This window comes from Rana temporaria, chromosome 9 (genome assembly GCF_905171775.1).
Source record: "Rana temporaria chromosome 9, aRanTem1.1, whole genome shotgun sequence".
Classification (NCBI taxonomy): domain Eukaryota; kingdom Metazoa; phylum Chordata; class Amphibia; order Anura; family Ranidae; genus Rana; species Rana temporaria.
The window spans coordinates 38,207,419-38,221,770 of record NC_053497.1 but is presented as its reverse complement, the minus strand read 5'-3'; the positions used below and the strand labels follow the sequence as shown (position 1 = coordinate 38,221,770).

The 14,352-nt window shown below is 46.2% G+C and overlaps 1 protein-coding gene across 1 annotated transcript in view; it reads left to right on the top strand.

Annotated features, from left to right (window-relative positions):
* LOC120913337 (cytochrome P450 2G1-like) overlaps positions 1–12,700 on the top strand; it is a 75,859-nt gene extending 63,159 nt beyond the window's left edge. Inside the window, exons 6-9 of the mRNA XM_040323207.1 lie at positions 781–922; positions 10,595–10,782; positions 11,108–11,249; positions 12,079–12,700. Coding sequence (XP_040179141.1) covers positions 781–922; positions 10,595–10,782; positions 11,108–11,249; positions 12,079–12,260 — 654 coding nt within the window. The 3' untranslated portion in view covers positions 12,261–12,700. The remainder of the gene's footprint in view (positions 1–780; positions 923–10,594; positions 10,783–11,107; positions 11,250–12,078) is intronic.
* Positions 12,701–14,352: the final 1,652 nt, after the last annotated feature.

Here is a 14,352-nt window from a genome sequence, read left to right as displayed (position 1 = left end):
ATGTGTCCGCTGACATCCGCCGCTCCATAGAGGAGACTAGAGAGTCCGATCAGGTCTGCCTGAAAAACTGACAGGCAGACCTGATCGGCAAGCCTGTGTGAAAGGACTCTAAGGCCGTGTACACACCAGCAAACATGTACGATGAAACCGGTCCGCCGGACCGTTTTCACCGTACATGTCTGCCCGGGGCTTTCTGTACGATGGCTGTACTAACCATCGTACAGAAAGCCGCGCGTAAACAATACGCGGGGCGTGTCCGCGGTGTCGCCGCATCGATGATGCGGTGTCGCCGCGACAATGACGTGGCGACGTGGGCAGGCCTGCCAGTTAAATACTTCCACGCATGTGTCGAAGTCATTCGACGCATGCGAGGGATGGCGGGCGCTCGGACATGTACGGTAGGTCTGTACAGACGACCGAACATGTCCGAGCGGGCAGGATTCCAGCGGACTGTTTTAAAACAAGTCCAGGAATATTTGTCCGCTGGGAAAAGGCCCGGCGGGCAAATGTTTGCTGGAATCCTGCACGCTCGGGCCTACACATGACCGAACATGTCTGCTGAAACTGGCCCGCAGACCAGTTTCAGCAGACATGTTTGGTCGTCTGTACGGGGCCTAACTGTCACATTTCCAGCCCTTTCCTATGTTGTCTGTTTCTGTATTGTAAATAGATTAATTGTTGATTACTTAAAACTCTGGTGACTCTTCCTTAAAAGAGATTGATTAGCCCTTGACTGAATTCGCCCTCCAATGGTCTAAGATGTCACTATTGTCTCCATAGGAGAAGAATGACCCCAATACGGAGTTTCATATGAAAAATCTCCTGTATACAATCCACAACCTATTTATTGCAGCGACTGAGTCTTTGAAAACCACTCTTGGGCATGCATTGCTTATCCTCCTAAAATATCCTGAAGTAGGAGGTAAGTAAGTGAAAGGATAGAAAGGCTGCAAACTTCTTTTTTTTGTTAGGGGAGGTGGGGGGTATTTTGTAAAGAATAAAACAAAGAGGAGGATTAGAGAAGATAGAAGGGGAAACGGGAGATATTGGTGATAAGTTCTTTAAAGCCCTAGGACTACAGTGATGGTAAAAGAGTGAATGTGATTCACTTCAAATGGGATTGAATGTAACGATGTTGAAAAATAATGTATATATATCCAATAGAATGTGAAGTGATAATGTATTTTCTAATACCTCTTTTTTGGAAAAACAATGTAAAAAAAAAAAAAAGGCTGCAAACATGTCTCAAATACAGTGATATCTCATGTTGCTGGACCAGTAAAACATTTAACAGTTTCTTACATCTATTGCGTATTTGTTTCTTTTTTTTCAATCAATGACAATTTTTATTGATTTATTCAGATACACAATGCAGGTCAGATACACAATGCAGGTCTGCAATGCAAAATTTGATCAGTATAAAATATTTACTTCATATAGAAACTTCAAGAAACTGTAAGCAGCCTACAACATCAAGCAATTTGTAGCCAGTATACCTCATAAAGAAAGCAAAAGGCACAGAAGTAAGAGAAAATATTATGTCTAGGGCTACGGTACTTATAACATTACTTATTAATCAGTGGAGAACAACATTTTAGGATATATCCATTAAACAAGCCATTCCTCTGCTTAATAAAGGTAAAATTGTGGGGGAATTAACATAGGTCATACCTGTGCCAGTTGTACAGCTTAAAGTATAACTAAAGGCAAAACGTTTCTTTTTTAGTTTTGGGGAAATCTTTTAATGGGAACAGGGATTTCCTCTCACTTTCTGTTTGGCTATGGGACAGGAAGTGAAGGGAAATCTCCACAATAGGACACAGATAGCGAACAAAATAAATCACACAGGTTTTTAAAACCCTCCTTTATGCTATCCAAAATGAAAAAAAAAAGTTGTGCCTATAATTCTACTTTAAATAGGACAGCAGAGCATACATATGTGACAAAGTAAACAGAAAAAATGAGAAGTTCAAAGGAGGATGAAAAAGAAAGAAAAAAGTGTATAAGGATAAGTACCACACTCTCCTCTCTCTTGACCACTGAACCCTCTACTAAGAAGAAAATTGATACATAGTATTAGAGTCCAACTAGGCAGTGACCTTTTTGAGCCTAATGCCGTGTACACACAATCAGTTTTCTCATCGGGAAAACTGTCATGTCTTCTCTTGGACGAGAAAACCGGGCATGTGTAGGCTTTCCAGCATTTTTCCTGACGAGAAAACCGACGAGAATTACAACAAGAAAATTTAGAACGTGCTCCAAATTTTTCTCGTCGCGCATCGCAGCGTTTTTTTGCTCGGCAGTTTTCCCATAGGGAAACACTGCTAGGGAGCCTACACACGGCCAGTTTTCTCGACCAAGAGAAAACCTGTCGGGAAAACACGGGGAAAAGGAACCAAGCCGGTCCTTGGTTTTCCCTTCGGGTTTCTTGGCGGTGTTTTCACCGCTGAGAAACTCGGTCGTGTGTACGTGGCATGAGTGCCCAAACTGCAAAACAAAACCAACTTATTTTTTTCAAAGTGCCAACACTGCAATTAGTGCAATTAGTGACATCCAAAGATAATGACCACAAGGGCCTCTCATCAATCCCAGCGACAAAGCAACAAAGCTTCCTCCGAACAGATGTCCTCTCACTCTCGGTTGCCCGTGGTGACATCCACAACTGGCACTGCAGAGGTGATATCCTCGCCGCCGCTCTGTCCCCTGGCTCCAGTATAGAAGTCAGACTATCTGGCACTTTGGGGTTGAAGAAGAAGGCTGTTATTAAAGAAACTGGTGACATAAGAATATGTCTATGTTTCAGTGTCCTCCACAAACCACAGAGAAATACATAGTGTGAAGAAGATAGGAGGAGTCAACAGTTGCATCAGCATTCCATAACAAATTATTGGGATGAACATGTGTGAGCCAGAGCTTTTCTATTTCCATCCAGCAATTATAAGTAAATAAGGTAAACCAAGAAGCAATAGCTTGTAGTTGAGTTGCTTGATAGTATTTTAACAAGTTTAGAAGCGCTAGGCCACCATTGTTCTGAAATTCTGTGCCTTTTGTAATCTCAAACAAAACTAAAATGTCTGTTTGGGATTTCTTAAGATGGGCAGGGGGAATAGATATTGGTAAGGTTCCAAAAAGGTAGAGGACCTTGGGGAGGATGTTTATTTTGATAGAAGTGTTACAGCCTAAAAAGGCGATTGGATGATTTGTCCAATGAACAAAGGTTGTATATATGGATTTAAACAAATGTAGCACCCTGATGTTTAGGCAGGGTTGCTAGTAAATGTACTTGCCCAGTGATAGGTTCCTTGGCCAATTGGTAGGAGGTGAATTGATTTTGCCCTAATTCTGGAATTTCTACACTTCTCTCTTCTGTCACTAGATGGCTGGGTAAGTGGTGGCATTAGATAAGACAAGGGCATCTCAGTCAATGGGCAGGGATTTTCTTAGGTCACTTTGCCTGCTGGGCAAGGTCAAGTGATCAGGGTTCTGTGCCACATGGACAGCTGTCTATGCGGACATGTGTTGTGCTGCCCCGGGCTGCTAGGCCAGAGCCTGAAGCCTATCCATAGGACATCTGGCTGGCTGCTAGGCTGTCTGAGGGCCTATCCAGAAGCAAGAGAGCAGTGTAGGGTTGGGATTGCGGCTTGCAGTCCAACAGAAGGGACGGTTCTGCCATGTTCGGAGGTAGAGGGGCAGCTGTCGCCACTAAGGGTCCATCCACTTTGTAACCGGGGACCACTGTGAGTAGCTGAAGCAAGTACCAGAGCAGTATTCCCACCAACCAGGGATGGTGAAGAATTGGGAAACTTCAACAGATGTCAAGCCAGGGACTCAGCCAGTGGAGGTGACGTTTGCAGAACAATATTGTGTGCCAAGCCTGGAGAGGCCCAGGACTTGGCTACATAAACATGGAATGTTATAGTGCCTCAAATGTGGGGGTGATCTTCACTAAATATTTTATTGATGCAGACACCTCCCAGGCTTTATGAAGTATAAGGAGAGTTACCCGTTTTTGGGTTAAAGTAGAAGAATGTCATCCCTGAATAATGAAGCTCACTCGCACACCTGTAACAGATGATGCAAGTCTGAAAAGAAGGGTTGCACACCACTGCTATCATCCACAAGAAACTTTATTGGAGACTGCACAGACAGAACATGGTTCTGCCATGGTGTTCTATCTGAGCAGTCTCCAATAATGTTTCTTGAGGATGATACCAGCAGTGTGGAACCATCCTTTTCAACTGGCATAGAATAGTATTATTCTCATAATAAAAATAAGCAGATGTCCAGAACACCACCACCCCCCTATCAGGTACTATCAGGTAGTAACAAAAGTACACTTACCAAGGCCAAGATGCTGAGGGTGGCTCCCTTTGCGACCCGGCGCGGTCCGCCCCCTGAATTGGGGACAGGGGAGCAGACGCACCAGGAGGCACCGGTACCGATGGGAAGGTGAAGGTTCAGTGCGTGAAACAGGAACAACCGGGCAGTAGTCCACTTGGGAATGGCTGAAGATATGGCAGGGAATTCCAGGAGGTCCGGGAAGCAGGATTGGTAGGAAACAGGGAAATCCAGAAAACAGGCTGCGGTCAAGGAAGTTCAGATAAACAGGGTAGTCCAAAGTTCAAGCCAAAAGGTCAAGGGCAGGTGAGATCAGAATAGTCCAAAAGGCAAGCCGAGGTCAAGGTAGGAGAAGGCAGCAATACGGTAGAGTATAGCCAAGGTCAGGTAAACAGGAACAAGATCAGATAAGGTTTTTCCAGGATCCAGGAAACACTCCAAACAAGCGCTGTGACAAACCAGCAACTAGCCACAGGAAAGGGAGAGGTTTAAATAGCCCACTCAGGGCTCTGATTGGCTGGACGGAACTACAGATCTTGCGCGCCCGTACCTGCACGCGCCCGCGCGCGCCAACACCACGCACGCGCGCGCCAACACCACGCACGCGCGGCACAAACAGCCGCGATTGCACCGTTCTGGAAGGCAGGTAAGAGTTAGTGCCCTGACAGTGCCCCCTCCCTAGGGGCGGACTCCGGACGCCTAAACTGTCCATCAGTTCTGGATGGTCCCGGTGAAAAATTCGGATCAGGCGAGGAGCATGTAAATTTCTGGAAGGTTCCCATGAGGTGTCTTCAGGCGGGTAACCCTTCCACTTGACAAGGTACTGGAGTTGTCTCCCTCTCTTCCGGCAACCTAAAATAGATTCGACCTCAAATTCTTTTTCACCTTCAATCTCCACTGGAGGAGGTGGAAGTTCCTCCCTTCCTGGAAAAGAGTCTGGAATAACGGGTTTGAGCAGAGATGCGTGGAATACGGGGTGGATCTTGTATGACCCTGGTAATGTTAGTTCAAAAGCCACAGGATTGATCACTCTTTTAATTTCGAATGGGCCTATGAATCTGGGACCTAATTTCCGAGAAGGAATGGGTAACCTAAGGTTCGTGGCTGATAGCCATACCTTCTCCCCGACTTTAAAAACTGGACACTCCTTCTTTCCCTTATCATAGGATCTCTTGTAATTTTCCTGGGCCTGTTGCATGTTTTTTTGAAGTCTTTGAAAATTTTGTTGTAAAGCAACTATATGTTCTTGGACAGCAGGTACAGGAATCTCGGGAATTGAATTTGGAAGAAAAGTTGGATGGTAACCATAGTTAGCCCAAAATGGAGTTTGGTTAGTGGATGAATGTAGAGAATTGTTATACGCAAATTCTGCGGATGGTAGCAAAGACGACCAGTCATCTTGCGACGAGGAGCAGAAGCAACGGAGATACTGTTCCAACGTTTGGTTGGTCCTCTCTGTCTGACCATTGGACTGCGGGTGGTAAGCTGATGAAAGGCAGATTTTAATCTCCAGAGATTTACAAAGTTCCTTCCAAAACTTAGATGTAAATTGCACACACACACCTCTATCCGAAACAATGCTTTTGGGTGTTCCGTGGAGCTTCACGATCTCTTTGAAGAAAACTTTAGTGGTTTCTGCTGCAGAGGGTGTGCCAATCATGGGTACAAAATGTGCAAATTTGGACAGCCGGTCGACCACTACTAGGATTGTAGTAAAGCCTCCAGAAGGTGGTAAGTCTACAATAAAATCCATAGAGATGTCCGCCCAGGGGCGTTCAGGAACAGGAAGAGGTCTGAGTAAACCCCAGGATTTGGCGTTTGGGCCTTTGTAACGCTGACACCGAGAGCACGAAGTTACATAGTCTTTACAGTCCGACCTCCACTTTGGCCACCAGAAGGAGCGGCTAACTAGTTCCGCGGTTTTTCGAGCTCCAAAATGGCCTGCTAGTTTATGGTCATGGAATATGCTCAGTACTAGTTGTCTCGTTTGTTCAGGTACAAAAATTTTGCCTCGAGACCATAGTAAACCGTCCCGTCTTTCAAGAGAGAGTGAGGGTATGTTGGTAATTTGAGTGGAAGCCGTCTTTAAAGAGGAAAGTAGATCCAACTGAGAAATCAGAAAGAAATTTTGGGACGTCAAGATGGTACTGGGTTCTGACTGATCAGGGGTTTCAGTGAACATTCTGGATAGGGCGTCAGCTTTTCCATTCTTAGATCCTGGTCTGAAGGTTATGTGAAAGTTGAAGCGGGCAAAGAACAAGGCCCAACGGGCTTGCCTAGGTCTCAGACGTTTGGCAGATCGCAGGTATTCCAAATTTTTATGGTCTGTGAAGATCAAGATGGGGTGAAGAGCACCCTCCAAGAGGTACCTCCACTCTTCTAGAGCGAACTTAATGGCCAATAGTTCCCGGTCCCCAACATCATAATTTCTTTCCGAGAGATTTAGTTTTCGTGAAGCGTAAGCTATGGGGTGCAGTAAGGATTTGGGTCCTTGCCTTTGTGACAGGATAGCACCGATGGCTGTCTCCGAAGCGTCGACTTCCAGGATAAAGGGCAAGCTTGGATCTGGATGCCTAAGGATAGGGGCTGAAGAAAACAAGATTTTTAACTTTTTGAATGCTTCTTGAGCTTCCCGGGACCAATGAAAGCGAAGACCTTGGTGAGTTAGACGAGTGATAGGGGCCACAATGGATGAAAAACCAACAATGAATCTTCGGTAAAAGTTGGCAAAGCCAATAAAACGCTGTACCCCTTTTTTGTCAACTGGCGCTGGCCAATCCTGAACTGCTTTGACCTTTTGCGGATCCATGGATATACCGTCGGTTGAAATGATGAACCCCAAAAACTGAATTGTAGTCTTCTCAAATTCGCATTTTTCCGCTTTAAGATAAAGCTTGTGTTCTCTGAGGATTGTCAGGACCTTCTTAACGTGGGTGCGATGTAGTTCGAGTGATACCGAAAAAATGAGGATGTCGTCCAAGTAGACGACTAGAAAATCATCCAGATATTGACGAAAAATGTCATTTACCAGATGTTGGAAAGTGGCAGGGGCGTTGCAGAGGCCGAATGGCATTACCAGGTATTCAAAGTGCCCGAACCTTGATCTAAAAGCGGTCTTCCATTCGTCCCCATGCCTGATCCGGATAAGGTTGTAGGCCCCACGGAGATCGAGCTTAGAGAAAATCCGGGCTGATCGGAAGCGTTGAAAAAGTTCCGGAATGAGGGGCAAAGGATACCTATTTTTGACGGTGATTTTATTTAGCTCCCTGTAATCGATACAGGGCCTGAGGGAACCATCTTTTTTCTCAACAAAAAAGATTCCAGCCCCGGCTGGGGAAGATGAAGGGCGGATGAATTTCTTTCCTAAATTTTCATCGATATAGGCTTTTAGAGCCACCAATTCAGTCTCTGAGAGTGGGAAGATTCGACCAAAAGGGATTTTAGAACCGGGAAGTAAATCAACGGGGCAATCGTATGGCCGATGTGGGGGAAGGCGGTCAGCCTGTTGCTTATCGAACACATCCTTAAAGTCCGAGTATGCAGCAGGAACGTGTTGAAGATCCGATGGTGCAGACATCAAGGTGGAGCAGGAGGCTTTAACGGGAGGAAGACAATGCTGAGAACAGAAAGCAGAAGGGAATGTGATGTCTTTTTTGAGCCAGTCTATAGAAGGTTGATGCACTTGTAGCCAGGGTAAGCCCAAAATAATAGGGAATAAAGGGGAAGGAATGAGATCCAGGCACAGATACTCTCGATGGCCGGTGTCAGAGATGGCGTGGATGGGCAGAGTTTCCATGGTAACTAATCCAGAGCGGGGTAGAGAGCCGTCTGCCAGATGGATCTGTAACTGAAAGTTCTTTGGCCGGTATGGGACATGCAGCTTCTGGGCTAGGGCAGAATCAAGGAAGCAGCTGCAAGCCCCGGAGTCAACGATGGCTGGCAGCCGGACCGCCCCCTGCGGGAGCTGTAGGGAAAGAAAAAGTACAACGTAAGTCTGTGGTAAGTTGGAAATATGCAATTGAAAAAAGACGGTAGTCTTGACTTACTGGGTCTTATGGGACAGGTGTGAAGAAAATGTCCTGCAGCGCCACAATACAGGCAGAGGTTGGACTGCCGTCTACGTTGTCTCTCTTCAGGGGTGAGAGGTGCCCGGAGTAGACCGAGCTGCATTGGTTCTGGATCTGAAGACGAAGCAACAGGTGGAACTGGAGCAGGTGGAGGAGCCGGTGAGAATCTAGGCGGAACCCAATTAGGACGGGATGTCTGGAAGCGTTCCTGCCGGTGTTCTCGAAGACGTCGATCAAGCTGGGTGGCTGATTGGATTAAGGCTTCCAGAGTGGCAGGCGGGTCACCTCTGGCTAGCTCGTCCTTGAGGGATTCCGACAATCCTTGGCGAAACTGGTATTTTAGGGCAGTTTCATTCCACCCTGTGTCAGCAGACCATTTACGGAAGTCGGCGATGTAGTCCTCTACGGGTCTCCTCCCCTGGGTTAGTTGATGAAGAGTAAGTTCTGCGGTAGCTGAACGGAGAGGATCATCGTATAACTTAGATAAGTGTTCAAAGAAAGTGTCCATGGTGTCTAATATCGGGCTCCCTTGTTCCAACAAACTATGGGCCAAAGCTTGTGGTTCATCTGCAAGGAGGGAGATCACGAAACCAACCTTTACAGCTTCTGAACAAAAAGTCCTAGGTTGAAGAGTCAGATATAGGGAGCAAGCGTTCTTAAATGCCCGAAACTTCTTTCGGTCGCCAGCGAATCGCTCCGGGGTAGGCACACGTGGTTCAGGATGAGTTACCAGCACTGGAGAAGCAGAAGAGGGTTGAGAAGAAGTAGGGCCTGTAGCTAATGCTGCGGAGGCAGTCGAGGATCCGGGGGTGACATTCATCTGTTGTAAGCGACCGTCTATATGCAGATAGCCTTCTTGAAGTTTCTGTACCGCTTCGGTGAGGGCTGAGACTTGTTGGCATAGCGTCTCAAAAGGCGAGCGCACCCTGTCGGCCTCGGACATCTGGCTGGTTTGTACTATCAGGTACTATCAGGTAGTAACAAAAGTACACTTACCAAGGCCAAGATGCTGAGGGTGGCTCCCTTTGCGACCCGGCGCGGTCCGCCCCCTGAATTGGGGACAGGAGAGCAGACGCACCAGGAGGCACCGGTACCGATGGGAAGGTGAAGGTTCAGTGCGTGAAACAGGAACAACCAGGCAGTAGTCCACTTGGGAATGGCTGAAGATATGGCAGGGAATTCCAGGAGGTCCGGGAAGCAGGATTGGTAGGAAACAGGGAAATCCAGAAAACAGGCTGCGGTCAAGGAAGTTCAGATAAACAGGGTAGTCCAAAGTTCAAGCCAAAAGGTCAAGGGCAGGTGAGATCAGAATAGTCCAAAAGGCAAGCCGAGGTCAAGGTAGGAGAAGGCAGCAATCCGGTAGAGTATAGCCAAGGTCAGGTAAACAGGAACAAGATCAGATAAGGTTTTTCCAGGATCCAGGAAACACTCCAAACAAGCGCTGTGACAAACCAGCAACTAGCCACAGGAAAGGGAGAGGTTTAAATAGCCCACTCAGGGCTCTGATTGGCTGGACGGAACTACAGATCTTGCGCGCCCGTGCGCGCGCACCTGCACGCGCCCGCGCGCGCCAACACCACGCACGCGCGCGCCAACACCACGCACGCGCGGCGCAAACAGCCGCGATTGCACCGTTCTGGAAGGCAGGTAAGAGTTAGTGCCCTGACACCCCCTTTATCAGATGTCAAGGGTCACCCGCCCTCCCTTATACCACAGTGAACCCCCCATACCCTGTGCTGCTGCTGGGAAGAAACTGGAGGTAGAGCTGCAGGAGAGGTTTGAGGGCCACATGAAATGGCCCGGAAGGCCGAATTTGGTCAGCAGGCTATGTGTTTGATGTGTATTATAAGGATCTATGTGCTAACTTCCTGAGTCTCCACATCTGCTGTGGCCATTATGAATGGTTCCCACTCTGCGTGCTGGATGCTTTAACATTTTAAAGTAGAACTATAGATAAAGCTTTTTTTAACTTTGGTCCTGGTCCCTCTCCCTGGCAAATGTGCCCCCATAGCAAGCAGCCTGCAATAGGGCACTCACGTGGGCTTGCTCCACCTAAGTTTTTTACCTTAATGCATAGAATACAAGCCTTCTAGCTTTACAACCACTATAATAATAATAGTAATAATAATAATAAAAATTATAAAAATGATTTTCTTGTTTTTTTACCTATGTGCATTTTTTTCTACCAGATAAACTTTATGAGGAAATTGATCGGGTAATTGGACGAGACAGAATGGTAAACATGGACGACAAGTTTGATATGCCATACACACAAGCTGTAATCCATGAGGTGCAGAGATTTTGTGACATCGTTCCTTTCAATGTGCCACATATGGTGACAAAAGACACAATGTTTAGAGGATATTATATCCCCAAGGTAAGAAACATTAAAATATATTAAAGTGTTTCTAAAAGCAAGCCCCCCCCCCCATACTTACCTGAGCCTATATCAAACCTGCGCTGTGCACGAGAGCAGAGGTTCTCTTGGCTCCCACCCTCCTCGTTGGCTCTGAGACTGCAACAAGATTGGCTCTCGCTGCTGTCAATCACAGCCACTGAGGAGGGTGCAGGGGGTGGGGCCAGGCCACGATCTATGTAACCTTTTACAAATTTATATACAAACAAATAGGGTATACAGTCCCCAAACTGGGCCCTTTATTCGATTGACCCTGTGATTGACTTTTTTAATATACTTTCTTCAGGGCACAGATGTCTACACTTTGCTCTGCACTGTCCACCGTGAAACCATGCATTTTGCTACTCCATACAAGTTCAATCCCAACCACTTCCTGGATGAAAACGGGCAATTCAAAAAAAATGATGCCTTCATGGCTTTCTCCGTAGGTGGGTCAACTTATAAATAATAAGATGTTGTGATTATTTATCATATGGTGTGAGTAACCAATTCAAAAACTATTTGATATTAATCAAATATGCTACTAATTTGATCACTTGCAATAATCAGATTCCAATATCTCACAATAGTGCCATCAATCATCAGATATTTTAATTTGAGATTTTCAAGCCTCTTTTGAGACTTGGTTGGGCAACATGCTGGTGGATCCGGCTGCCAAAGGTGCTTCCTAAAAGAACTGTTTGCTAACTAAATTCAAAATAATATATACACTATATTACCAAAAGTATTGGGACACCTGCCTTAACCCAATAGAACACCTTTGGGAGGAAGTAGAGCAGAGACTGCAACCCAGACCTTATTGTCCACATCAGTGCCTGACCTCACAAGTGTGTTTCTGGAAGAACGGTCAAACATTCCCATAGACACACTACTAAACCTTGTGGAAAGCCTTCCCAGAAGAGTTGAAGCTGTTATAGCTGCAAAGGGTGGGCCAACTCAATATTGAACCCTACAGACTAAGACTGGGATGTCATTACAGTTCATGTGTGTGTAAAGGCAAGTGTCCCAACACTTTTGGTAATATAGTGTGTATATATATATATATATATATATATATATATATATATATATATATATATATGCCCATAATCTGTAGAAAGGCAATCTGTTCATGGACAGAAATTGACTCATAGCTGATCATTGATCACCATTCACATATCAAAACCTAGGATTACAAATCTTGCAGTGAAATAATCAGGTGTGGTCATGTACAGTATTCTACTATGGGATGGAAACTGAAATGAAATATCTTTGTAGGTAAGAGGAGCTGCCCTGGAGAAGGTTTGGCCCGGATGGAAATGTTTATCTTTCTTACCACCATCTTGCAAAACTTCACATTGACTTCTAAGACGGAATTCTCTGAAGATGATGTGGCTCCTAAGTTGAAAGGGTTCTTAAATACCCCCATAAAGTATGAACTGTCATTTGTTCCTCGCTAGATCTACTTGACTCTTCCACCAGATAAAGTAGCTCACTGACATAAGCATCTGTATTAACATCTGTATTAAATAACTCCTGTTCATTCATCTTCAATGCCGAGGCTGCAGAGAAGGGGAATGGGGAACTTGTGTCCTTAGTCCCTTTCCCTGTCTCAAAGGGGACCCCTGATATCTCACCAAATCCCACCAACAGGGCTGATAAAAAAAATTGCAATAAATATTACATGCCGTGTTTCTCCGAAAATAACACCTACCCCGATAATAAAACCTAGCATGATTCTCAGGGTGGGCTGCAATATAAGCCCTACCCCAAAAATAAGCCCTAGTAAAATTTGTTAAAACATTTTTTAATCCACCTTGCAGAATGATTGCCGGAGGTCTTCTACTCTCCTCCTGGCTGACGCCCGCCCCTCCTCCCCAGTGCACTAAGTGGGCCAACGCCAGTGAGACAGCGGCTCCCCCCCTCCGCTCTCCTCCCGCCCGATGCCCACAGCCCCTCCCTCCTCAACACACGGAGCTGACAGATGCCAGCGGGACACCGGTTCCCCCCTTCTCCGCTCTCCTCCCGCCCGATGCCCGCGGCCCCCCCTCCCCAGTGCACGGAGCGGGCCAACGCCAGTGAGACAGCGGCTCCCCCCTCTGCTCTCCTCCCGCCCAATGCTCGCAACACCTCCCTCCTCAGCGCACGGAGCGGACAGATGCCAGCGAGATACCGGCTCCCCCCTCCTCCACTCTCCTCCCACCCGACACCAATCACAAAGGGAGACACACTGCACCCCCCATCAGCACAATTCCTAAAAATGTAATTGCATAATTCTATAAGAATGGATTTTAAGATGCTTTTCACGTCCTGACCTGACAGGGAGGGGGAGGGGGGAGAAGACAGGGGACACAGGAGATGGATAAATGACACAGCAGAAGCACTATGCAATCTATTATGCTTTAAAGGAAAAAAACAATTTTTTTTTTTTTAGGGTTACAACCACTTTAAGTTCATTGTACATACCGTAAAAAAATAAGACATCCCTGAAAATAAGCCCTAGTGTGTTTTAGGTTGCCAAAATTAATATAAGACCCGGTCTTATTTTCGGGGAAACACGGGTTGCATAGTTGGTAAGGTTGAAAAAAGACACAAGTCCATCATGTCCAACCTGTGTGTGTGTGCGCCTTTATGTCAATATTACATTTTATATCCCTGAATGTTTAGGTGCCTAGCCCTGTATATCCCTGTATGTTTAGGTGCCTAGCCCTGTACATCCCTGTATGTTTAGGTGCCTAGCCCTGTATATCCCTGTATAATTAGGTGCCTAGCCCTGTATATCCCTATATGTTTAGGTGCCTAGCCCTGTATATCCCTGTATGTTTAGGTGCCTAGCCCTGTGTATCCCTGTATGTTTAGGTGCCTAGCCCTGTATATCCCTGTATGTTTAGGTGCCTAGCCCTGTATATCCCTGTTTGTTTAGGTGCCTAGCCCTGTATATCCCTGTATGTTTAGGTGCCTAGCTAATCATCCCTGCTGAAACCACTGCTGAAACAATCAGGTGAAGAAGTCACGAGAAGTGACGAATGCGCCTATGAGTGTAACAAAATGCCCACTAAGGGCTCGTACAGACGGACGGACTGTCCGCTCAAAACGGTCCGCCGGACCGTTTTGAGCGGACATGTCCGCCCGGGGGTTTATGTCTGATGGTTGAAACCTGTCCGCTCGGCCGTACACACGACCGAACATGTCTGCTGAAACTGGTCCGCGGACCAGTTTTAGCAGACATGTTCGGTCGTGTGTACAAGGTCTAAGAGGTACCAGAGGTGAACGCCCTGTTTTTATATGCCTGTTTTTTATCACAACAATGTGAGTACCCAGTGTATTATCTTGTTTGAATAAACCCTTTTTTTAAACGATACTGCACTATTGGCACTTTTATCTCCCTGGGTGCGAGTCACTGTCACTGGTTGGACGTGACTACCGAGAGGGATCTACCTTTCCAATTACAGCCCTTTTGGATGATACCGTATGTACCTGGGTTTTTAAGGTAAGGGGACATCCTCACTTACTCTGAAGAAAACATCGGAAATCAACCTTGTTTCACGTCAT